The 25,558-nt window shown below is 44.6% G+C and overlaps 1 protein-coding gene across 3 annotated transcripts in view; it reads left to right on the forward strand.

Moving 5' to 3' along the window:
- The window catches only part of ASTN2 (astrotactin 2), a 279,279-nt gene extending 254,069 nt beyond the window's left edge, over positions 1–25,210 (forward strand). For 2 of the 3 annotated variants that reach the window (XM_087914558.1, XM_087914556.1), the window contains exons 20-23: positions 7,402–7,543; positions 20,781–20,881; positions 21,505–21,688; positions 24,194–25,210. In XM_087914558.1, the coding sequence (XP_087770684.1) occupies positions 7,402–7,543; positions 20,781–20,881; positions 21,505–21,688; positions 24,194–24,431 (665 nt within the window). In that variant the 3' untranslated portion in view covers positions 24,432–25,210. Of the gene's footprint in view, positions 1–7,401; positions 7,544–14,188; positions 14,406–20,780; positions 20,882–21,504; positions 21,689–24,193 lie in introns of those variants that run through there. The other variant, XM_087914557.1, reaches the window with a different exon arrangement.
- Positions 25,211–25,558: the final 348 nt, after the last annotated feature.

The following is a 25,558-nucleotide window of genomic DNA, read 5'->3' on the forward strand; positions in this document are numbered from 1 at the left end:
GGTCTGTTCTTCAAAACCTCCAGTGATGGAGCACCCACAACTTCTGAAGGCAAAGCTGTTCCACTGATTAATTGTCCTCACCATTAGGAAGTTTCTTTTAAATTCCAGGTTGCTTCTCTCCTGAATTAGTTTCTATCGATTGTGTCACGCCCCTGATGGAGACTGACTCTGAGGGAGAGGAGGAACAGCTGACAGGGAGTGGAAGTGTGGCTCCGGAGGTTGTGAAGGAGGCTGGGGAAGAGCAGAGGCCGGCTGGGCACTCAGCGGAGGACCCAGGCCCATCCCCTTTCCATCCTAGGGCACGTAAGGGAGGAGAGGGCCTTGATCCTCTTCATGGGCTGCAGCTGTGGGTAAGAGGACAGACATGTGTACGGGCAAGTGCTGGAAACAAAGCATGGAAATATCTCTATTGTCCCTCTCTGAGTTTGGCGTCCTTCCCAGTATTCTGATATCTGTGAACAACTTCAAGCCCTTATCTTGCCTGGTTTGTGCTGGGGGTTTTTTTCACTTTATAATTTAAACGGCATTTCCTCCTTCTTGTAACTGCTGGTGGGGGAGTTTTTTGTCTCCAGTCAAGGATATTTGGAGCTTGGAAGCAAAGCGAAGGAATAAAAGGGGCTTCACCTGTTTTTTGTGACTGTGTTTATTTTGTATCCCACCCTGGGTCATCACACACATTGTTTCTTGCCTTGCCTTCTGGTGCTTTGGAAAATAAGTTGACCCCTTCTTCTTTGGGGCAGCCCTTCAAATATTGGAAGACTGCTATCCCGTCTTCCCTAGTCCTTCTTATTATTAAAGTAGACATACCCAACCGTTCTTCGTATGTTTTAACCTCCAGTTCCCTAATCATCTTCGTTGCTCTTCTCTGACTTTTTCTAGAGTCTCAACATCTTTGTTTTTATCGTGGTAATCAAAACTGGATGCACTATTCCACGTGTGGCCTTACCTAGGTATTTGCTGTGCTATTTTAGCAACAAGAAAGGTTTTGACATTTTGATCTGTTGTCCACGAAAGCAGTTTTCCACTTTTCCTTTCATACCAACTTCATCCCTTTCTCTCCAAGATTCCAGGTAAGGAGGACCCAACGCAAACCTGACTTAACTGATCGACTTAAATCAGTTTCATTGGACCTTCACCTGCGGACCTGATTTTTGGCTCCTGACACGTCCTTCTCTTCCATATTTTTTTTTTCCCAATCGTCCAAGTCATGAATAAGGGACACAAAATTTAAGATGCTGGTGTTCAAGTCGCCTTCTCCCTTTCCCTCTCCCTTTCTTTCTGAGTTTGTGCTTATTTATGGCAATCTTATATATTTTTTACAATTCTGTAAGATGGTCTGGCACATGTTCAGATGGAGAGAAATACATACTTTACATTAAAAAAAATAATACAATCTTTGATGGAAGGAATTCCCCCTTCTCCCACATAGCTTGGCTTGCTAATTTGGCTCACCCCTCTTGTCAGTTTTTCTTTCTCTAAAACATGCATTTTCTTTTTTTAAAGTCACCTGACACTCTGCAGACAGCCTGATTTAATTTAGTTCCAGCCTTTTTAAAAAAATATATATAATAAGCTACAACTTTGGCCCACCTCTAATTTGTAAGAGACAGGCAGAAAACCACGAAGTTCAGACCTTACAGTGCAACCACCAGTTAGAAATATTCTCTTCTATCGTTGTTGTTTTGTTTTTTCATCCTGTCTGGAAAGGCTAAAAATCCAAGTTCTGGAATGCAAAATCCATGTGTTCCATCACCAAATCTTCTCCAAAGATCATCATGAAATGTTATATGGACTGTTCCCTAGTATGATTTGATTGCTTATTTGTACCCTATGACTATTATTAAGTGTTGTACCTTATGATTCTGGACTCTTGACAAATGTATCTTTTCTTTTATGTATACTGAGAACATTTGCACCAAGACAAATTCCTTGTGTGTCCTTCCTCCTCTCTGTGGCAGCCCCTCAAATATTGGAAGACTGCTATCATGTCTCCCCTGGTCCTTCTCTTCCCTAGACTAGCCAAGCCCAGTTCCTGCAACCATTCGTTGTATGTTTTAGCCTCCAGTCCCCTCATCATCCTGGTTGCTCTTCTCTGTACTATTTCTAGAGTCTCAACATCTTTTTTATAATGTGGTGACCAAAACTGGATGCTAGGTGTGGCCTTACTAAGGCTTTATAGAGTGGTATTAGTACTTCCCTTGATCTTGATTGTATCTCTCTGTTAATACAACAGAAAGAGAGAGACAGAGAAAGGAAGGGAGAGAGAGGGAGGGTGGGAGGGAAGGGAGCAAGGGAGGGAAAAAGGGAGGGAAGGAGGGAGAGAGAGAGAGAGAGAGAGAGAGAGAGAGAGAGAAAGAAAGAAAGAAAGAAAGAAAGAAAGAAAGAAAGAAAGAAAGAAAGAAAGAAAGAAAGAAAGAAAGAAAGAAAGAAAGAAAGCAGAGATGGGCCTTTTTGAGATGGTCTCTGGTGGGCTTGATTTATTGGGGTGCTTTTTAAATCACAAACCAGCTGTGCGCCTCCTTCCTTTCCAAATTGGATAAAAGGATATGCCATCAATTTGAGCACTCTCCCAAAAATCACATACACACACACACAGGATTGCTTCCCCCCCCCACCCCGCCCGCCCGTTCCCTCCCCACCCCACTTTTTCCATATTTCATTACCAATAAGATTGCTGAAATATTTGCTTGCATTTAGCTGTCATTCCCTGTGAAGACACTATTTTACGGGGGTGGGGAGGTTCACTCTTTTACCCCTTCCAATAAAAGGAGGGAGTGAAGGGGTCAGAATTGGACTATTTTTATATAGTGTACAGCCGTGACTATTCTATTGTTTCTCCTTCCTTCCTTCCTTCCTTCCTTCCTTCCTTCCTTCCTTCCTTCCTTCCTTCCTTCCTTCCTTCCTTCCTTCCTTCCTTCCTTCTTTCTTCCCTTCCCTTTCTTCTTTCTTTCCTTTCCTTTCCTCCCTCCCTTCTTTCTTTCCTTCTTTCTCTTTTCCTTTCTTCCTTTCTTCTTTGCTTTGCTTTCCTTTCTTCTTTCTTTTTTCCTTCCTTCTTTCTTTCCTTTACTTCCTTCTTTCTTTCCTTTCCTCCCTTCTTTCCTTCTTCCTTTCTCCTTCCTTCTTTTCCTTCCTTCTTCTTTCCTTCCTTCCTTCCCTCCTTCCCTCCCTCCCTCCCTCCTTCCCTTCTTTCTTTCTCTCTTTCCTTCTTCCTTTCTCCTACCTTCTTTTCCTTCCTTTTTCCTTCCTTCCTTCCTTCCTTCCTTCCTTCCTTCCTTCCTTCCTTCCTTCTTTCCTTCCTTCTCTCCCTCCCTCCCTCCTTGATAACATCTCACGGTTGTCCACAACGGGGTCATCATTTCCTCCCTTTCTTTTTAAACGTTCCAAATAATCAAAACGGAAGATTTTGTTGCGGTGGAAATCAAGAATGAAAGCCGAGACCAAATAATACACGAAGGCTCAACCCGAAGGGGAAGGGGTGGGCGGATGGGTATCCCTCCCCTTTTTAGCCTCTCATGCCTGAGAGGTAGAAAAATGTTTCCCCCGGTCTGAGGCATGTAGGAAGACGTCCCCAGGGTTCATCCATTGCTAACCTGAGCCCTGTTTTTTACATTGCTTTGAAGGCCGTTTCCTTATGGAAAAAACAGGACTGAAATACACACACATATATAAGTATCTGAGTACAAAGAGGAGATGGATAATATGTGAAGGAATGCAGAATTCTGGAGGAATGAAAAAAAGCCCCAGCAGAGGTGGGGAATAATAGCTGATCCTATTGACAATCTCTTCCTTCTGTTGGAATTGTGAGAGGGCTGAACATTGGACACAGCTAGCTTTCTTTCTTTCTTTCTTTCTTTCTTTCTTTCTTTCTTTCTTTCTTTCTTTCTTTCTTTTGTTTTCTTTCTGTCTTTTTCTATCTCTCTGTCCTTCCTTTCTGCCTTCTTTCATTTCTGTTTCCTTCTTTCTCTCTCATCTTTCTTTCTTTCTCTTTCCTTTCTTTCTTTCTCTTTCTTTCTTTCTTTCCTTCCTTCTTTTCTTCTTTCCTTTTTCTTTTCATACTTTCTTTCTTTCCTTCCTTCCTTCCTTCCTTTGTATCTTTTTCTTCTTTCTCCTTATTTCTTTCTCTCCTTCCTTCTTTTCTTCTTCCCTTTTTCTTTTCCTACTTTCTTTCCTTCTTTTCTTCCTTCCTTTCTTCTTTCTTTCCTTCCTTCCTTAACTCAAGGCTGTGAACACCTCCAACTCAACTTCCTCCACTTCCCCCACAACAACAACCACAACCCTGTGAGGTGGGTTGGGTTGAGAGAAAGGGATTGGCCCAAACTCATTCTGCTGGCTTTCATAGCTTAGGCAGGACTAGAAGTCACCATCAGTGGGTGACTGGCCCAAAGTCCCCCAGCCAGCTTTCAGGACTAAGGTGGGACTTGAACTCATGGTCTCCTGTTTTCAAGGCTACTGCCTTCACCAGAAAACGGAGTGAAGGAATGAAGGAGAGAAAGAAAGAAGGAGAAAGAGAGAGGAAGAAGAAAAAGAAATGAAAGAAGGAAGGAAAATCAAAACATTGTAAAGTAGGTGCGGGAGGGGAGAGAAAGGAAGAAAGGAAGATTTAGAGACTGGACCTCAGATTGGAATCCCCCCCTCTCTCACCGAGGTTATTCTTCTTGGAGTTGTTGTTTTTTTTAAAAAAAAAACTTGGGTAGGTTGGGATGGGCCCCACACCACGGTGGTGGGACCTCCAGCAGGGTCAAGACAGTTGATGGGCTTCACCTTCTTGACCTCCCCATCACTGGGACTACCCCTCCCTCCCTCTCCCCCTCCACCCTTTGATCTTAACCTCTTGACAAGGTACAAACCTGGAAAGGGGTGGTGCTGGTGGGGAGAAACGGTGCCGTGACACACACATGGGACCTATTTTTACTGAGCTCCCAGCTCCAGGTGTTTCCTGAACAAAGATGCAGAAAGAAACAGAAAGCCTTGAAATGGAAACCGCTCCAAGCTCACCTTCCTTTCAATGAATTTGGTGGGCTGGGAGAGGAGGGAGACAAAAGATTGTCTTCTCTCTCTCTCTGTCCTTCCTTCCTGCCTACCTACCCACCTTCCTTCCTTCCTTCCTTCCTTCCTTCCTTCCTTCCTTCCTACCTTCCTGCCTGCCTGCCTGCCTGCCTGCCTGCCTGCCTGCTTCCCTCCCTGCCTGCCTGCCTGAGACAAAAGATTGTCTTCTCTCTCTCTCTGTCCTTCCTTCCTGCCTACCTACCCACTCGCCTTCCTTCCTTCCTTCCTTCCTTCCTTCCTTCCTTCCTTCCTTCCCTCCCTCCCTGCCTGCCTCAGACAAAAGATTGTCTTCTCTCTCTCTCTCCTTCCTGCCTACCTACGCACCCGCCTTCCTTCCTTCCTTCCTTCCTTCCTTCCTTCCTTCCTTCCTTCCTTCCTTCCTACCTTCCTGCCTGCCTGCCTGCCTGCCTGCCTGCCTGCCTGCCTGCTTGAGACAAAAGATTGTCTTCTATCTCTCACTCTCTTTCCTTCCTTCCTTCCTTCCTTCCTTCCTTCCTTCCTTCCTTCCTTCCTTCCTTCCTTCCTTCCTTCCTTCCTGAGACAAAAGATTGTCTTCTATCTCTCTTTCCTTTGTGTCTGCCTACATTCCTTTCTTCCTTCCTATCTTCCTGCCTGCCTGCCTGCCTTCTTTCACTTCTTTTTCTTCCCTCTCTCTCTCTCTCCCTCTTCTTTCTTTCTTTCTTTCTTTCTTTCTTTCTTTCTTTCTTTCTTTCTGATATTTGGGGGTGCCTCTTGACACTCTACTCCTGTTCTCCTTTCTTGAAAAGGAAGAGCGACAAGGTACAGGTACAGGAGCCCGTTCTCCATTATGGCTCCATGCAGGGGGCTGGGGGGAGCTGGGGTTTGATCATGGCTGTCTGTGCCAGATCCAAGACTATATATTTATTTATCCGTGCAAGCCATTGCAGACTCCTTCGTTTCCCTTTTGTTTAGCCAGAAGAGATGTTGCTGTTGTTTTGAGTGGGAGCCGGTCTTCCTTCAAAGATAAAACCAAACGAGATAAAACAGGGGCTGTTTCGTTGGGTTTTTTTTTTTTTTTTGCAGGGCGGAGGGGGAAATGGGGAAAGGAGATTGATTTCTCATCTTCCTTTGCTGCTCTCCTCACCCCCACCTATCCAACCAACCTCTCTGGCTTCCTTTGTAACCCCCAGATGGTGCTGAAATCACCCGGAGACATCTATGGCTTTATAAATTAAAAACAGTTTGAGAGAGAAAGGGATCATTGAAAGAAAGTCATTTTTATCTGGCTGGAATGATGCACAGAATGGATATCACCTTCCTTCTTTTGTCTTCTTTCTAAGAGCCTCATTTATTACTGCTATTTCTTTGTTTATTTTCTTCCAGCATCCAAACATTCTAAAAGCGAATAGTTTCTTCTCTTTCCTTCCACGAAAACCCGCCGTTTCCTCAACACCAACAGATCCAGCTGGGCAGGCGAGCCCACCCCACACAAAAGCCAATGGAATCCTTAGTTGTTGGTGCGGCGTTGGGGGTTTTCAATTCAACGTGTGGAGTGTGAAGGATGTGTGTGTTTGTGGTTATTTTCGCGGTCACGATATGCACTGAAGATGGAGTTTGATTTCGTTGCGCGAGGTGCAAAGACAATAAAGTAAACTAACTAAAACTAATTACCTAGTTGGGTAATGAAGCATCTGCAAGCAAATGGCTAAGCTCAGGGGGCACCAAGGACTCCATAGGAGAAATGCCTTCTTCACCTTCTTCAATTTTGTAATTCCTGTTCTGACCCAAACCCTTTTCCAATAAGGCAAACGATAACCAAAGGGAACAGAAACTTTTTAATGAGTCTTACAAATCCCCGGTTAAAAGGCTGTTACAAACTAATTAACTTTGATAAGCACAGACCTTGCCAAAACTGTACAGGACTGTTAAGAATCACAGATAAGAAATATTTCAAAACACAAAAGAGTCTTCAAATACCAACTTAAGTAACTGTAATGTCCACGAGGCTGAGTTTCAAAACGTCTTTGCTTCCTGCAAAGAACGTTCACTTCACAGCTGGCTTTTATCTTCTTGAAGGAGGGGCCATTACCTTGCAGCCTTACTCCCAAGTCGCCCGTGCTGCGGCAGCTGCTCTTTCCTGTGAGCAATCCTGCGTACATGCGCATTTGGCACAGGCTCCTCAGGAACCTCCTCCTCATTGCTGCCAGTCCCCACAATCTCCGAAGGCAGCAGTCCACTCCCTAATGGTCCTGGCCCCTCACCTGAGCTCTCCTCAGCCATCCTCACCTGCTGCCAGCTAACCACAACAAATTCTAAATGCAATGTTAAATACCTCTGTCCGAATAAATAAATTGAATGGCATGTCTCATTTCTCAATTTTTTTTGGATCTACAGGAGAATCTTTGAGCTTCGCCGATGATTTACTGTCCGGACTTGGAACCGCTTGCGTTGCTGCCGGGAGGACTCACAGGGATGGCCAAGATGCCAGCCTTTATTCTGTCATTTTCAAATGCTTGGAGCCGGATGGATTATACAAGTAAGCCATGGGAAGACAGGGATGGAGGGAGGTTGTGTCAATGAAGATTCAATCATCCAAGGTGTCCAAAGGTGTCCAAAGGTTGAATCGTGGTAACTGGACCAAACTTGGTTAATCTGAGACCTTTCGTTGCTCATCCTCATGAGCCATGGTGGTGCAGTGGTGAGAATGCGGTACTGCAGGCTAACACAACTGCCCACTTGCCAGGAGTTCGATCTTGACCGAGGTTGACTCAGCCTTCTGTCCTTCTGAGGTTGGTAAAATGAGGACCCAGATTGTTGTGGGCAATAGGCTGATTCTGTAAACTGCTTTGAAAGGGCTGTAAAGCACTGTGAAGCAATATATAAGTCTAAGTGCTATTGCTTCCTTCCTTCCTCCATCCCTTCCTCCTTTCTCTCCCCCCTCTTTTCTCCTTCCTTCCATCCTTCTTTCATTCCATCCATCCTTCCTTTCTTCCTTGCCATGGTAGTGCAGTGGTTAGAATGCAGCAATGGATACAAACTCTGCCCCTGGCCAACAGTTCAATCCTGAGTGGCTCAAGGTTTACTCAGATTTCCATCCTTCCGAGGTCAGTAAAATGTAGACCCAGTTTGTTGGGGGCAAGAGGCTGGCTCCGTAAGCCACTTAGAGAAGGCTGGAAAGCACTGTGAAGCAGTATATAAATCTAAGCATTATTGCTATCGCTGTCCAAGCCACTTCCATCAGTCGGAGCAAACTTAGTTAGGCAGAGCGTCCGCCTCCACTTCCCTGGGTGTCTCTCTTGCAAGTTGCTTGCTTCTCCACTTCTTGAAATAAAACATGTTTCCTTGGAAGCTATTGAAGCTGTCGACAATTCCATAGGGAGGGTGTGTTTTGAAGTTGCCTGTCAGGCAGACACGTGGATGCTGAGTTGTGCATTCTCCCAATACCGCTCTATCCCTTCTTTGGGTAACACAATCCAAAGGCCAATTTGGAAGTTGAGTAACCTCTTTCATCCCCTCTTTTGCAAATTCCATAAATATTATTTAACGTCCTGGCTGTTTGCATTGTCCGCATTTGGACTTACCTCAAGCAATGAGTCCCTGCAATTGATCCCGTCCCGTCCCTTCCCTTCCCTTACACATGTTTCCTTCCTTAGATCAAAGCCAAGCTTGTGGCCTCTGAGAAGAAACAAACAAATAGACCATGATGGATTTCATAGCCTTTTCAACATCTGACATTTTGAAGAAACAAACAAAAACATTTCTTCCTTTCTTTTTTGGCCAAAAGGCTAGCTAGGAGATTCATGTTTGGGGTTTGAAGAGGAGGAGGAGGAGGAGGAGGAGACAGGAGGAAGGGAAGACAGAAGGAAGAGGAGAAGGAAAAGGAGGAGGAGGAAGAGGAGTCAAAAGGAGAGGGAGGAGAAGGAGATGGAGAAAGTGAAGGAGGAAAAGGACAAAAGGAAGGAGGAGGAAGAGGAAGAGGAGACAGGAGGAGAGGAGGAAGTTGTGTCAGTGATTCTTATGTTTGCTTGGAGAGTCCTGAAGGATCAAACAGATGATTTTGACATAAATTATGCCTTCCAGGTGACTCAACGTTGCACAATCTTTATCAAGCCACCCTTTGTCATTCAGGGGTATGGCACGCCTAATAATAATAATAATAATAATAATAATAATAATAATAATAATATCAATATCCTAGATTCTCGGGGAAAATTCAGTGCAGAGTATTGAAGGGGAACATCAGTTAAAGAACTGGCAGCTGTGAAGCAGCTGGCTTTCATGCCTGAAATGGGACTAGAACTCACCGTCTCCTGGTATTTGGCCCCAAGTCACCGGACAGCTTTTGTACCTAAGACAGGACTAGAACTCGCCGTCTCCTAGGGATTGGCCCCAAGTTACCCAGCCAGTTTTTTATGCCTAAAAGGGGACTAGAACTCACCATCTCCTGGTATTTGGCCCCAAGTCACCGGACAGCTTTTGTACCTAAGACAGGACTAGAACTCGCCGTCTCCTAGGGATTGGCCCCAAGTTACCCAGCCAGTTTTTTATGCCTAAAAGGGGACTAGAACTCACCATCTCCTGGTATTTGGCCCCAAGTCACCGGATAGCTTTCGTACCTAAGACAGGACTAGAACTCGCCGTCTCCTAGGGATTGGCCCCAAGTTACCCAGCCAGTTTTTATGCCTAAAAGGGGACTAGAACTCACCATCTCCTGGTATTTGGCCCCAAGTCACCGGATAGCTTTCGTACCTAAGACAGGACTAGAACTCGCTGTCTCCTAGGGATTGGCCCCAAGTTACCCAGCCAGTTTTTTATGCCTAAAAGGGGACTAGAACTCACCATCTCCTGGTATTTGGCCCCAAGTCACCGGATAGCTTTCGTACCTAAGACAGGACTAGAACTCGCCGTCTCCTAGGGATTGGCCCCAAGTTACCCAGCCAGTTTTTATGCCTAAAGGGGACTAGAACTCACCATCTCCTGGTATTTGGCCCCAAGTCACCGGATAGCTTTCGTACCTAAAACAGGACTAGAACTCGCCGTCTCCTAGGGATTGGCCCCAAGTTACCCAGCCAGTTTTTTATGCCTAAAAGGGGACTAGAACTCACCATCTCCTGGTATTTGGCCCCAAGTCACCGGATAGCTTTCGTACCTAAAACAGGACTAGAACTCGCCGTCTCCTAGGGATTGGCCCCAAGTTACCCAGCCAGTTTTTTATGCCTAAAAAGGGGACTAGAACTCACCATCTCCTGGTATTTGGCCCCAAGTCACCGGATAGCTTTCGTACCTAAAACAGGACTAGAACTCGCTGTCTCCTAGGGATTGGCCCCAAGTTACCCAGCCAGTTTTTTATGCCTAAAATGGGACTAGAACTCACTGTCTCCTGCTTTTGAGTCCGGTGCCTTAACCACTAGACCAAACTGGCTCTCGGTCTTTCTCCCGCAGAAGTGAAAATGAAAAAAAGAAATTGTTTGCCATCCCACCCCCCACCCCCCGCCGCCCCAGAAAAAATAATAATAAATGAAGCTCTTGGCCATTATCTGTCTAGCCTCCAGCTGTACCCGGGAGCTGTGCGCGCTGTATTCGTCTCTTGTTAGGAAGATAAATCAAGAAAAGTGGCTTTGGAAGTATAAGCAGAGAAGACAAATTAGCCAGTGTTTAGAAGTTCTGTAGAGGAGAGATAACGTGGATTCTTCGTGGTTTTCTTCTTTTTCTCTCTTTCTCTCTCTACTGCTTCTCTGGAGAGAATAGCCGGGGAAAGGTTGGTAGGAGGGAATAAAACACGGGTATTTATCTGCCTCGTCCCCTCCTTGATAAAGCTTCGTTGATTGATAACCCCAAACTGGAAGAGCATTCATCCTCCCCTTATCTCATTCTGGCTCTTCCCAACCTCCCCCATGTATAGTAAGCTAATGCAATGAAATAAATCTTTCGTAATCCTATATCCCTCCAAAAGTAGGAAGGGGAGTGGAGAGAGGAGCTAAGAAGACAGAACGGACAGTGGTTTGGTTTCTTTTCTAACTTGAAAAAATGTTTCATCAACCACAAGAGCCGGTTTGGTCTGGCTTAAGTTAAGGAGAAAAGTGGTGACTGTTGAGTTTCTAGTTCCACCTTAGTTGTGAAAGCCAGCTGGGTGACTTGGGGCCAATCACCAGGAGATGGTGAGTTCTACTTCTACTTTGAAAGCTGGTTTGGTGACTTTGGGCCAATCACTAGGAGATGGTGAGTTCTAGTTCTACCTTAGCCTTGAAAGCTGGTTTGGTGATTTTAGATCAATCACCAGGAGATGGTGAGTTCTACTTCTACTTTGAAAGCTGGTTTGGTGACTTTGGGCCAATCGCTAGGAGATGGTGAGTTCTAGTTCTACCTTAGCCTTGAAAGCTGGTTTGGTGATTTTAGATCAATCACCAGGAGATGGTGAGTTCCAGTTGTACTTTAGCCTTGATAGCTGGCTTGGTGACTTTAGATCAATCACTAGGAGATGGTGAATTCTAGTTCTACCTTAGCCTTGAAAGCTGGTTTGGTGACTTTGGGCCAATCACCAGGAGATGGTGAGTTCTAGTTCTACCTTAGCCTTGAAAGCGAGCTGGGTGATTTTAGACCAACAACCAGGAGGTGCTGAGTTCTAGTCCTGCCCTAGGCATGAAAACTGATTAGATGACTTTGGGTCAGTCCCAGGATTGTTGTTGTGGAAAAAATAGGAGAAGGAAGATGTGTTGAATATGCTCGCTACTTTGAGCTATTTGTAAAAATGATAAAGGCAGGATATAATAAATAAATAATATCTTGTAGCACTCTTGTTCGTGGCACTGTCTTTCATATGTGCTACCTGAACACCATGGATAAACATTTAAAGGATGGGAAGTTTCCTTTGAACATTCTTTCCAATTTTCATATTGTTTTTCTAGAAGGACATCTATCCTTCCATTTGAGATCGCACACAAGCTGTACTGTACCCTAAACCCACAATGGGTACATTTTCCATCCAACCACCTCCTTGCTGATTAAAATAAAAAGAAATTGCTTTTAGTTCCTCTCTCCCCAGCAGAAGAAATACCTTACTTTTCATTGTAGTGGCAGTGCCCAATGCTACTAAATAAGAGACACAGCTAGGTCAGGGAAGTTAAGAGGAAATTGAGGAGAGGGGTGAGATTTTGCCATTTTAGGTAACCTTCTAGTTATACACAACTGTGGTTTCAGCCTTGCAAGACCCACAAGAGGGCAGTGTCATAGAAGACGGGAGAGTCAAGGAATGGCATCTTCTCCATGATGTCATCACGAACTGTCAAACCATTCATCCTTCTAATCCAGCCCTGTATGGTTTGTCCATTACTTGTTCTCTTTTACCAGTGGTTAGATCTGCATTCTTTTGGTCAAAAACATATGTATTCCTCCAACAAATTGGCTGGTCTTGGCTTATCACTGGGGCAGAAATCTTGCTTCCTAAAGAAGACTTCAAAACGGGTGAATCATTTTTAGTGGACAGCCTGCAAAATAACAGAACAGAATAACAGTATAGCAACAATTGGAGGCCTTCTGGTCTCACCCCCAGGCAGGGAACCCTAGACCGTTTCAGACAAACTGCTGTCCAATCTCTTCTTAAAAGCCTCCAGTGGTGGATCACCCACAACTTATGAAGTTTAAAAAGTTATGGGAAACCATAACAGTTGTTCCACTGGCTCATTGTCTTCACTGTTAGGAAATTTCTCCTTAATTTCAGGTTGCTTCTCTCTTTAATTAGTTTCTATCCATTGTTTCTTGTCCTGACTTCTGGTGCTTTGGAGAATAATTTGACTCCTTCCTCTTCTTTGTGGCAGCCCCCCCAAATACTGGAATACTGCTATCATGTCACCCCCAATTCTTCTTTTCGTTAGACTAGCCAGATCCTGCAGCTGTCAACTCATAAAACAATCCTATGCCTGTTTTAGTAGTTTTTTTTGCCCACAAACATATTTAATTGGAGAACTGTGAATGTGCTCAATTGGAGAATCTGGTTTATGAGACACCCAGGGGGGAGGAGGGGAAACAGGGTCACAGGTGACTGTAAAATATGTATGCAGAGTTGGCTTCATACAGGGCAGTGCCGGTATGTCGCCTCTAATAAATCCCTCTAATAAATTGTTTGAAGTTTTTTGAAGTTTGGCTCGAGAATCATGATTTAATTAGAGTGATTGCTGGAATCCTGACAGCAGCCATTTTTCATATGTTTTAGTTTCTGGGCCTTTGATCATCAAAGTTGCCCTTCTTTGCACTTTTTCCAAAGTCTCAACATCTTTTTTTGTAGTACGTCTGACCAAATTTGGTTGCCGTATTCCTGGTTTGGCCTTACTAAGGCTTTATAAAGCAGCACTAATGTACATCACATGATCTTGATTCTATGCCTCTGTTTATACAAACCTTGCATCAGGTTCTCTCCTTAATTAGTTTCCATCCATTGTTTCTTATCTTGTCTCCAGGTGCTTTGAAGAACAGGTTGACCACCTTTTCTTTGTGGCAGCCCCTCAAATATTGGAAGGCTGCTATTATGTCACCCCTAGTCCTTCTTTCCATTAAACCAGACTACTCCTGCAACCATTCATCGTATGTTTTAGCCTCTAGTCCCCTAATCATCATGTTGTCCCCAATTCTTCTTGTTTTAGGCTAGCCAGATCCTGCAGCCATTTTTAATATGTTTTATTCTTTGGGCCTTTGATCATCTTAGTTGCTCATCTCTGCACTCTTTCTAGAGTCTCATGGCAAATTCTTGGCTGATTAGGGGACTGGAGGCTAAAACATACAATGAATGGTTGCAGGAACTGGGCTTGGCTAGGCTAGTAAAGAGAAGGACCAGGGAAGACAGGATAGCAGTCTTCCAATATTTGAGGCGCTGCCACAGAGAGGAGAGGGTCAAGCAATCTTCCAAAGCACCTGAAGGTCAGATAAGGAATAATGGATGGAAACTGAACAAAGAGAGATTCAACCTGGAAATAAGGAGAAACTTTCTGACAAGGAGAACAATCAACCAGTGGAACAGAAGTTGCCCTCGGAAGTTGTGGGAGCGCCATCATTTGAGACTTTCAAGAAGAGATTGGACTGCCATATGTCAGAAACGGTGTAGGGTCTCCCGCATGGGCAGGGGGTTGGACTAGATGATCTACAAGGTCCCTTCCAACTCTGATTATCTGTTATCTGTTAATTCCTCCAGCATCCTTAGGGCTGATGAGTATCCTTTTATAATGAAGAACTGGAGAGGGACTGCAACTCTGGATTTCACATTTTCTGAGAGCGTCTTTCTTGGATCTGTTTTAAGAGATTCATTTCCTTGGGCATGTGGCCGTTGGCATGTCAGGGCTGCTTAAAAGAGGGAAAAACAGACAAACAGAACCGGGTTCTTCCTTAGCTCACAAAATGTGTCATGTTGGATTCAACGCACCAAATTACAGTCTTCCTTGTAGACAGTTGCAACATATATCTCTTCTCTTCCCTTCTCGTCCTTCTTTATCCTCTGGCAAACGAACACTCGACGTGTGCCAAAAGTACAGGAAGTCCCCTTTGAAAGTTATCTCCAGAAGACAGGAATTCCAGTCGGGGTTTCCTTTCTCCCCGTTTTTTTTTTTTTTTTTTCCTTTCCTGTTTCCCACCCATTTTGTACTTTCGTACGTTCTTCCTGGCCTTGTCCAACTTTGTAAAGATAAGTTCACTGTGAAGCCAGAGGTGGCCTGAAAGTAACTTGGCATTCTCCTGGAAGAGTCAAAGATCCCATTTTCCTTTTCCTCCATCTAACCCTGTAACTTGTTCTTCGGTTTTGCAATCTTTTGCGTGTTGTTGGTGCTCCTGTGAAGGGATGTTTTCTCAGTCAGAGACAGCGCATATATTTTTCGCTAGGATTTTGTATTTCCCTGCGGGATTCTTTTTTTTTTTTTTCCCTGTCTGGTCTGATATCTAAGCCTGCAAACTCTTTAAAAGAAACAACCATTTCAAATATTTGTATAAATAGGAACCCTCCTGTGTCTGGTGAGACTGAAGGAACTAATTCCCCCTCCAAGAAAAAACAGCAATTCAGATCCTCAGGCAACATCTTGTTCGTTGTGGAACCCAAAGGTTTCATCAAAAGTCAACCAAGATTTTCCCTTCAGGGTTTGGGGCTGCCCAGATGGGTGATTGGACCTGTTACAAATCGTTTGATGTTGTTGGAAAGATTTACAATGGACCTTCAGAACCCAGAGATGGGCTATGCGGAATGTAAGTTATATATCATCCTAAATTTGGAGTGGTAGACGTAAAGTCCCTCCCCCCCTTTGTATTTTCAGAATAGAATAGAATAGAATAGAATAGAATAGAATAGAATAGAATAGAATAGAATAGGAAGAGAAGAGAAGAGAAGAGAAGAGAAGAGAATAAGGAATAGAATAGTATAAGGAATAGAATAGAATAAAGAATAGAATAAGGAATAGAATAAAATAGAATAAGGAATAGAATAGAATAACACTGTTTTGAGGGTAGAAGTTGAAACAATTTATGTCCAGGATAAATAAAAAAGATTTTAAAAGTCAGGGTTAGGGGCCTGCCATTACGTAAAAGAAGAAGTCTGCATGTTCAACGGGCGAAGGAAACACTGGGGTCACCTCAAACCATGAAGATGCTGAAACACAGAGGTGTCACTGTTGCACAGCCTGTTTTGCATCCCATAGTTTGGCTTTCTGGAGAAGTCTGGCAAAACGTATTCTCTGCTACAAGTTGGAAGGAATCAGGCAGCTGACACAACTCTTTGCAACTCGAAACGTGCCTTCCTTGAGAAATTTTGCTGGATATTTCTGTGGGGGGGGATTGGACAGTAGCTACTAAGTTTGATGCAACATTATGGAGGTGGCTGTTTTAATCTTCCCTTCTCCTTCTCTACTAACCCTTGAGGGTTTGTGACTGGCACACTGAAGAAAATTTTATATACTGGGCAAGATTCATCTAGATGGCATTACCTAATAATGGATCTTTCGTGGACTTTAAAATGTCCCAAACAATAGAACAGAGAGAGAGAGAGAAAAGAGTGGGGAGGGGAGGAGAGGAGAGAGAGAGGAGAGAGACAAGAGAGAGGAGAGAGAAAGAGAAGAGAGAAGAGGGAGGAGAGAGAGAAAGAGAGGAGAGTGTGTGAGAAAGGGAAAGACAGAAAGAGGAGAGAGAGAGAGAAAAGAGACAGGAGAGAGGAGAAGAAAGAAAGAGAGGAGAGAGAGAAGAGAGAGGGGGGAAAAGACAGAAAGAAGAGAGAGAGAGAAAAGAGGAGAGAGTTGAAGAAAGAGAAGAGAGAAGAAAGAGAAGAGAGAGAGGGAGGAGAGAGAGAGAAAGAGAAGAGAGGGGGAAAGACAGAAAGAGGAAAGAGAGAGAGAGAAAAGGAGAAAGTTGAAGAGAGAGAAGAGAGAAGAAAAAGAAGAGAGAGAGGGAGGAGAGAGAAGAGGGAGGGAGAGAGAGAAAGAGAAGAGAGAAAGAGAAGAGAGAGGGAGGAGGGAGGGAGAGAAAAGGAGGGATGTATCATTTTGTCTTGCCAAAATGGCCTCAATCCTCTCTTGTGAAGAAGATTCTATTAATAATAATTAACTACTTATGCTTGAAGAAGGGAACGACTTCTCTCTATCCAAGCCTCAGAACTTCTGATACTTGTTGACACATACGCCGGCCCTTTGTTTTGTGGTGCTGGTTTCAGTTCAGTTGGAAAGTGGGTTGGCTTCTCCCTCGTGAGCCCCATCACACTTGCCAAGTCTTCATTGTGCAATCCGTGGGGCTCCTACCCCCTTAGCTGAAAAGAAAGAGACCGGAGCACTTTGACAAGCGAGCTTTTATCGCTTTTCGGTATGTGTTCGTGTTTGTTCCAGTTTAAAATAAACTGGACCCTGCTTTTTTTAAAAAAAAAAAAACCCAGGGCAGGTCACCCCACATTCCTTACTTGGAAAGATTTAGCAGAAGGTTAAAGTGACCACGGACCAGCTGTAGCAGCGTGCTTTTAAAAGTTGGCCGTTGCCAGGAAGTCTCCTTGTCCTCGTTTTTTTGGACACCCTTCTCAACTTTTCAGTTCTTCTAGGTTCGGGTGGTTGGGTGGCAGCGCTGCCTTCTCCTCCCAACCCAGATTTGCACTCTAGCATGGATTCAAACATGGAGCCAGGCGGAGAAGTGAGCTTGAAATCACCTGCCAGCGCTCAAGTTATGGGAAGCAGTCGGGTTGCAAAGTGGGAACTAGTTAGGAGCGAAGGCGAATCTGGGTCACCCAGGATAACGTTACCAGAATCTATCTATCTATCTATCTATCTATCTATCTATCTATCTATCTATCTATCTATCTATCATCTATCTATCTATCTATCTATCTATCTATCTATCTATCTATCTATCATCCATCCATCCATCCATCCATCTATCTATCTATCTATCTATCTATCTATCTATCTATCATCTATCTATCTATCTACCTATCTATCTATCTATCTATCATCTATCCATCGTCTATCATCTATCTGTCTATCTATCTATCTATCTATCTATCTATCTAGCTAGCTAGCTAGCTAGCTATTATCTTTCTATCTATCTATCTATCTATCTATCATCTATCTATTATCTTTCTTTCTATCTATCTATCTATCATCTATCTATCTACCTACCTACCTACCTATCTGTCTACCTATCTATCTCTAGCCATCTCTATCATCAATCTATCCTGTGTCATCTGTCTGTCCATCTGTCTGTCTGTCTATCTATCATCTCTCTGTCTCTCTCTGTCTATCTATCCATCCTATCCTTCTATCCTATCTATCTACCTACATACCTACCTGCCTATCTATACCATCAATCTATCTGCATATTATATACAGTATTAACAATCTATCTTGTATCATCTGTCCATCCATCCATCCAACCATCTATCATCTCTCTTGAATGAAGGCAAATATATGTTTCCCAGGATAATGTTGCAGGATCCAATCTGATTCCGGTAACCAGGACCACACAATTTGCTGTTTGATGTCACTCCTCCTCCAGTGAATATGCACGTTGCAGAGGGGGGCAAAAATGTTACATATTCCATCTCAGAATAAAACGCTTCCACCTCACTAGGTCCCACCCCACCTCAAAATCTTTTGCTTGATTCTTTAAGATCTGTGTTTCCGTGACATTGCTTTTATCTTTCTTTCTTTCCTTCCCAAAAAGTATCTTTGTGGTGGTTTCCATAAAGATTGTCTTTGATCTCTTGGGCCTGGGCAAACATTGGCCTTTTTTTTGGTCAAATAGTTGAAATTGTGGATGTACCGATCCATGGAGCCTGAAAACCGATTAGGAGACGCTTAACATTTTTCTTTTACTGTCTCTCTCTTGGCACTGCATGCTTGGCTTGTTGATTTACTGTTTCCTAATTGTGCCAAGCTGCCATCCATAGGAGGAAATGCATTCTTGTGGCTTTGGTGCACAATATTTGTATAAATATTTATTTTGTATCACAGTGGCTAGAAAAGAGGCATTTCCCCCCCGCTACAGAGTAGTTAAGGAGTATACAATTCAATGTCCCTTGTTGTTAGAAAGCTGAACTGAAATTAGAAGAAGATTAACCACGGGATATTTCACAGAGATTGCACAATTTTCTTGTGCACACACAAACAGGGAGAGAGAGAGAGAGAGAGAGAGAGGAGGAGGAGGAGGAGGAGGAGGAGGAGGAGGAGGAGGAGGAGGAGAAGAAGAAGAAGAAGAAGAAGAAGAAGAAGAAGAAGAAGAAGAAGAAGAAGAAGAAGAAGAAGAAAGAAGAAGAAGAAGAAGAAGAAGAAGAAGAAGAAAGAAGAAGAAGAAGAAGAAGAAGAAGAAGAAGAAAAAGAGAGGAAGCCAGAGAGGCAGAGAGAGAGAGAAAGAGAAGAGAGAAGAGGGGAGGGAGGGAGGGAGAGAGAAGTGAGGGAAAGAAACAGAGAAAAGAGAGAAAGAGAAAAGAGTAAGGGAGGGAGGGAGGGAGGGAAAGAAAGAAAGGAAAGAAAGAAATGATATAGTAGAGCATAAATATAATGTTCCCTGGTTTTTTTAATCCAGGTTAACAGGTGGAAATGTTGTATGGGGCAGCTTTTCTTTCTATTTTCTTCTTCTTATTGAAAACTGAACCTTTGCAGGCAACCTTTGATAAACAAGGGTCCCGCTTTTCTCCTCTGGTTCTTTAAGCCCATCTGTCGGCATAGCAGTGGTTTTATTGTTTGTCTGTTTTCTTTTTGTTTTGGAGAGAGAAAAGAAGAGAAAGGCAGGTTTTGCTGCCCACATCAATGACTAAAGGAGAGAGAGAGAAGGGCAGATGCTGGCTTCTTTTCCCAACAGCCCTTCCATAACTTCCTCCCAGAGGAAGTATTTAGCACATTCTTCAAAGTTTCGGGAAGTCACTTCTCTTGCAGGGGGAATAGAATTTGCATCTTGGATCTTCTCCCTGCGAAGGAGGAACCTCTTATTCGGGATTTCTGGAAGCAGAGAGGAAAATGGGATGGGACCATTCTCTGCAAGGCTGCAGATTTAAGGAGGACCACGGCATCCTTGGCCCAGAGCGTCGGAGAAAGAAACTTGCCTCAAAGCCATCTCCCTGTTTGGCCCATTGTGATTCTTCCAGACTAAAAAAATAAGTTTGTTTTACAACGTCATGATTTCCCTCATCCTTCTGCTTAGAAAACCCACAATAATTTGGGGATTGGGTTTCATCAGGTTTATTTACCCATCCCCCTCCTCCTCCTCCTCCTCCTTCTTTCTTCTCCTCCTCTTTCTCCACCTCGTTCTCCTCTCTCTCTCCTCGTTCCCCCTCCTTCTCCTCCTTTTTCTCTTTCTCTTTCTCCTCATCTATCTCCTCCTCCCTCTCCTCTCCTCCTCCTCCTTTTTCTCTTGCTCCTCCTCATCTATCTCCTCCTTCTTCCTCTCCTCTTCTCTCCTCCTTTTACTTTTTCTCTTTCTCCTCCTCCTTCTTCCACCTCCTTCTCATGTATCTCTCCTCCTCCTCCTCCTCCTTCTCCCACTCCTCGTCCCTCTCCTCTTTTCTCTTTCTCGTTCTCATTTTATCTCCTCCTTCTCCCTCTCTTCTCTCCTCTTCCTTTTTCTCTTCCTCCTCTTTTCTTCCTCCTTCTCATGTATCTCTCCTCCTCGTCCTCCTCCTTCTCCCACTCCTCGTCCCTCTCCTCTTTTCTCTTTCTCATTCTCATTTTATCTCCTCCTTCTCCCTCTCTTCTCTTCTCTTCTCTCCTCTTCCTTTTTCTCTTCCTCCTCTTTTCTTCCTCCTTCTCATGTATCTCTCCTCCTCCTCCCTCTCTCCCTTCTTTTTGTCTTTTTCCTTCTCCTTCTTCTTATCTATCTCCTCCCCCCCCCACATTTCTCTCCATTTCTCTACATTAGATGGAAGAAGAAGGGGAAGGGGTTGGTGGATGGACAGACGGATGGACGGATAGATAGATATTATCCCCAGGAAATCATGTTGAAGAAAAGTCTAGGAATTGATTGTTGCCCTCGATTCTCTCCAGTTCAGCCAGAAACCTTGTATTTTTACACCACAAATTCTTCCTAAGCATGCTTGGTCTCCTATTTTTATGCATTACATTTGTTTTTGCTTTTTTTTCCCCTTTCCATTCGGAGCAGTGGTCAAGGACTTTAAGAAAGGAGCACTTGTGAAACTCAGGTCATAACCTCCCACGTTTATATCTTGTCTGAACAAAACCTCTTTCCTTGTGTGCTGCCGAAAGAGCCCTTGAGTAGGGGGAGTGTTCCTTGAACTCTTCATTCCTCTCTTTTACTCGGGTTGGTGTCTCCTTTTCCAGATTTACCCTCTATGCTGTAGACACCCGTGGAAGGCACTCGGAACTGAGCACCATCACGCTGAGAACGGCTTGTCCACTGGTGGACGACACCAAAGCAGAAGGTAAAACGCTTGTTCTCACGACAAGGTTCAGAAAGGGCTCCCAACTGTGTCTTCGTTTTGCCTTCATTTCTGGAGTGTAACACGTCGCCATGCTGACATATTTCTGGGACGTAGTCTAGAGCAGGGGTCGCCAACCTTTTGGATATCAGGGACCACTAAACTCATAATTTTAAATCCTGCGGACCACTAATATGTGCAAAGACTGACAGTGGCTTGCTGATGTTTTCCCAGGGTCTCTGCAGAAAGCAGCAGAGACCCTGGGAAAATCCCCAAAAAAGTCTGCAGGAAAATTCCCCACCCCATTTTCCTCCCGATCGATCATTCTTTATTCGGGATCGCAGGATACCATCTCCAGCTTCGTTGTCACGGGGAGAGAGAGAGACTTTTGGCTCCATGCAAGGAAAGCAGCAGAAGCAGCAGAAGTCTTTCTTTCTCTCCCCCAAACTCCGCCAGAAATGAGTCTTTGCCTGTTCTGATTCTCATTAGTTTCCATCCATTGCTTCTCGTTCTGTTCTCAGGTGCTTTGGAGACCAGGAGAACCATAGAAAGAAAATTTGATCAGGGTGTGATGTTCTGCTCCATGATTCCTGCCCAGCATTTTTTTCTCTCCGCTTGTTTTCCAGAGATAGCAGATAAGATCTACAACTTGTACAATGGCTACACCAGTGGGAAGGAGCAACAGACAGCCTACAACACCCTTATGGAAGTCTCAGCTTCCATGCTTTCCCGAGTCCAGCATCACTACAACTCCCATTATGAGAAATTTGGGGACTTTGTCTGGCGTAGCGAGGATGAGCTCGGCCCCAGGTAATTCTTTTCCCCGAGTCTGGATTCCTGCTCTTTTCTTTTCTGTTATCAGGCCTAGCTAAAATGCCACCAAGGTAAGTGAGCTTCTGATCTTTTCATCCCTCACAAAGGATTGGAAATTCAAACTCCCTTGGGAGGTTTTAGAGAACCCTTCCTGCCTGAATTTGGTGGTCTTCTTGTAGATGTTCCATTACCCAACTAAGAAACATCTTCAGTGCACTGACGACATTACCTCTGCAAGAAACTCACAAAACTCAGAGTACCAATCACCCCATAGTCGTCGTCCTCCTCCTTCTCCTCTTCCTCCTCCTCCTCCTCCTCCTCCTCCTCCTCCTCCTCCTCCTCCTCCTCCTCCTCCTCCTTGTGATATGTTGTAATTTGTTTTTACAGTTCTGAGAGATCAAGTCCCTCTTTTGCCCCAAAAGTTCTTTTTCCCAAAAGGCAACTGGACTTTCTTGTTTGTTTTTTCCTTGAAAATGTTTCACTTCTCATCCAAGAAGCTTCCTCAGCTAGTTAGTTAGAACTAACTAACTAACTAACTAACTGAAGAAGCTTATTGGATGAGAGTTAGTTAGTTAGTTAGAACTAACTAACTGACGAGAAGCAAAATGTCTTCAAAGAAAACCAAGAAACCCCAGTTGCGTCTTGGGGAAAAAAAAGCCCCTTTGGGTCACTTCTTCGGCTGGGTACCAACCCTTGCAAAGTCCGTTCTCGCCACCGGCTACCTACCTAATTCTAAATTTTATTCATTTGGCTTCGACTCGGGCAATGTGAGGGACTGGATCGTGACTTGATCCACGGGTGGGTTTATCTATCCCTCGCAAACTGGGAGCCCTAGAGCCTGGAGTCCAACTCTCCCTCCAATCACCACATAGGCTGGTCGCCTCCCAACTGACAAGGTGGAAGAGAGGCGGCCTTGCGTGGGAGGAAGCGGTTAGGAGTTGGCTGGCTGGGTAACTCCCTCTTATGACCTTCTTTCCACCGACCTGCCGTTTTTTTTTTTTTTTAACAACTTCATTAACCGTCAGTCCTTTTTCCAAATTTTCCCATTTTCTGGAGCGGAGCGGGTTAGGAGTAAGGTCAGGGTCAGTAGTCCTGGCCAATTTCATCTCCAGATTTGAACCTCCTCCATAGGGAGACCTTGGAAAGGACACAGCTGCTAATTTATGACATCCAACTGGCCACCCTTTGGATTTATCTTCTGCCCTGCCCTCTCCCCTATTTCCCCCGCCCCCAAAGCTTCCTCTTCCCAGCCTTTCCTCCCCTGTTTCCCCCTTTCCTCAGGGAAAAATGTCAGCCAAAGATAAGTCTACCCTTTAGACATGACTTCATTAACCTTTTCACATAACTGACTCACTTCGGCAGCTTGGGCTAAATATCTCGCCACCGTCTGTTTTGAGCCGAAAGGGGATTTGTCGTTAGGAAAGTTGTGTTCCCCCGGCCTATACCTTCCCTACAGATTTATTCTCACTTGTAAGAGGCTAATTTTGCTGCGGCTTCTCCCAGCCAGCTGGCTGAGGCCTAGTTCCCATGTGCCACACCCAGCATTTCTAGAGGGAGCGGGGGAAACAGGCTGGTTCAAAGAGCTATGTCGGGTGAGATGGCTCATCGTTCAAAAATACATCCGGTTGTGTTGAAATCCAGTTGGACAGAAGAATTCAAAGGCCACGACTTCCAACTCATTTTAATTCTACTGTATTTTCACCCAACTAGCAGAATAATAGAATATTAGCGTTGGAAGGGACCTTGGAGGTCTTCTAGTCCAGCCCCCTGCTCAAGCAGGAAACCCTATAATATTTCAGACAAACGGCTGTCCAGTCTCTTCTTAAAGGCCTCCAGTGACGGAGCAGCTGCAACCTCTGGAGGCAAGTTATTTCATTGGTTAATTGCTTTCACCGTCGGGAAATTTCTCCTTAATTCCACGTTGCGTCTCTCCTTGGTTAGTTTCCTTCCATTATTTTTTGTCTTGCCTTCTGGTGCGTTGGAAAATACATTGACCCCCCCTTCTCTGTGGCAGCCCCTCAAAGATTGGAAGACTGGTATCATGTCACCCCTAGTCCTTCTTTTTTTTCTAGATTAGACATACCCAGTTCCTACAACAATTCTTCATGTGTTTTAATCTACAGGACCTTAAACGTCTTAATATCCCCCATTGGTATCTTCTTCTTCTTCTTCCTCCTCCTCCTCCTCCTCCTCCTCCTCCTCCTCCTCTTCTTCCTCCTCCTCCTCCTCCTCCTCCTCCTCCTCCTCCTCCTCCTCCTCCTCCTCCTCCTCCTCCTCCTCCTCCTCCTCCTCCTCCTCCTCCTCCTCCTCTTCCTTCTCTCCACAAACTTCCCTCCCTTTGAGTTTGATCATTTTGCTCCCATGGACCAATCGGCTTCTCCCACACTGTAACAGTGACTTAAAATGGCAGTTTCTCTTCCCAGCTTCTTCTTCCTCTTCTTCTTTGCCTTCCTTGGAGCCTCAAAGCTGGTTTTTCTCCACCACCCCTCTTTCCCCTTCTAGAAAAGCGCACCTCATCTTACGGCGGCTGGAGAAAGTCAGTAAGCACTGTTCCAGTTTGCTACGCAGCGCCTACATCCAGAGCCGGACTGACACCATGCCCTACTTGTTCTGTCGCAGCGAGGAGGAGCGCTCCCAGGGCATGGTTTGGTACAATGTCCTGAAGGACACCAAAATCACCTGCGAAGAGAAGATGATCTCTCTGCTGCGGAACATGTACGGTGACTCCAAGGGACGATGAAACAAAAACAACGGGCCGGCCAACCGAGGCACGACGGGGCAAAGGCACTCCCCTCCTCTCCGGCTCAAGCAAGGACATGTGGCAACCTACCATTCGATGGATGGAGATCAGCTCGACAAAACCGCAGCCAACCGTGGGGCCAGCCAGATCCCTCCCTCCTCCTCCCCTTTGCTTATGTTCTCTCTCTCTTTCTCTCTCTCTCTCTCTCTCTCTTTAAAAAAATAACAATTATTATTTAAGAAGGAAGTCCACTGTTTTGCTCCATCTAAGGGGAGGGGAAAAAAAATAAAATAAAATAATAAAAAAAGGCAACTTCCTTTTCCGGCATTTTTCTCCCAACTAAATTCCCTAGTCCCGGGCTCCAAAATTGAGCAGAGATGGAGAGACAGCTCAGCTGGTGTGGGGTGGTTTCACAAGTGGTGAAAAGTAGCCGTTTTCAGCTGTATTTGAGAAGGACACAGTTGCTGACTCACCTTAACATTTTTTTTTTGGCTCCGAGGGACTGAAGGTTGGGTACCCTGAGAATTTTAGGCAGGGAGTCAGAAGGACCTACGTTTTGGGAAGGGCCCAAAGCATCCTTGGAGTAGCCACTGAGCAGTTCACGGCAAACTGGAGAAAGAACTTTGCTAGCGGGCCATTACGAGAACAGTGGCAGGTATCAAACATACATCAGGTGTCAAAGAAAGAAAGAAAGAAAGAAAGAAAAATTGGGTGATTGTCATTACCAGTATCCTGACAGGTTGTTCTGTGCATTAAAACATTCATATTTACTTCCAACCTCCTGGCTTGCCTGTCATTTATTTTTTGAGTCACGTCGGAAACTCTTTTCCCCTCCCCGCAAATACATCTGCTTCCTTATCGCCTCTTGAGCTTCGCTCAAGTTTCTCCACACACACACACACCCCATTTTGATAACAGATTAACAGAGTTGGAAGGGACCTTGTAGGTCGTCTAGTCCAACCCCCCCACCCAAGCAGGAGACCCTGCACCATTTCTGACAGATGGCAGTCCAGTCTCTTCTGGGAAGCCTCCAGTGATGAACAGTTGTGGTATGCTACTGGTTTGGACTGGTTTGACTGATCCGGTAGTAAAAAAAAAAAAAGACTCCGCTGATCAGCTGAGAGGAG

Source organism: Pseudonaja textilis, chromosome 17 (genome assembly GCF_049901715.1).
Source record: "Pseudonaja textilis isolate UNSWEBS1 chromosome 17, rPseTex1.2, whole genome shotgun sequence".
NCBI classification, from domain to species: Eukaryota; Metazoa; Chordata; class Lepidosauria; order Squamata; family Elapidae; genus Pseudonaja; species Pseudonaja textilis.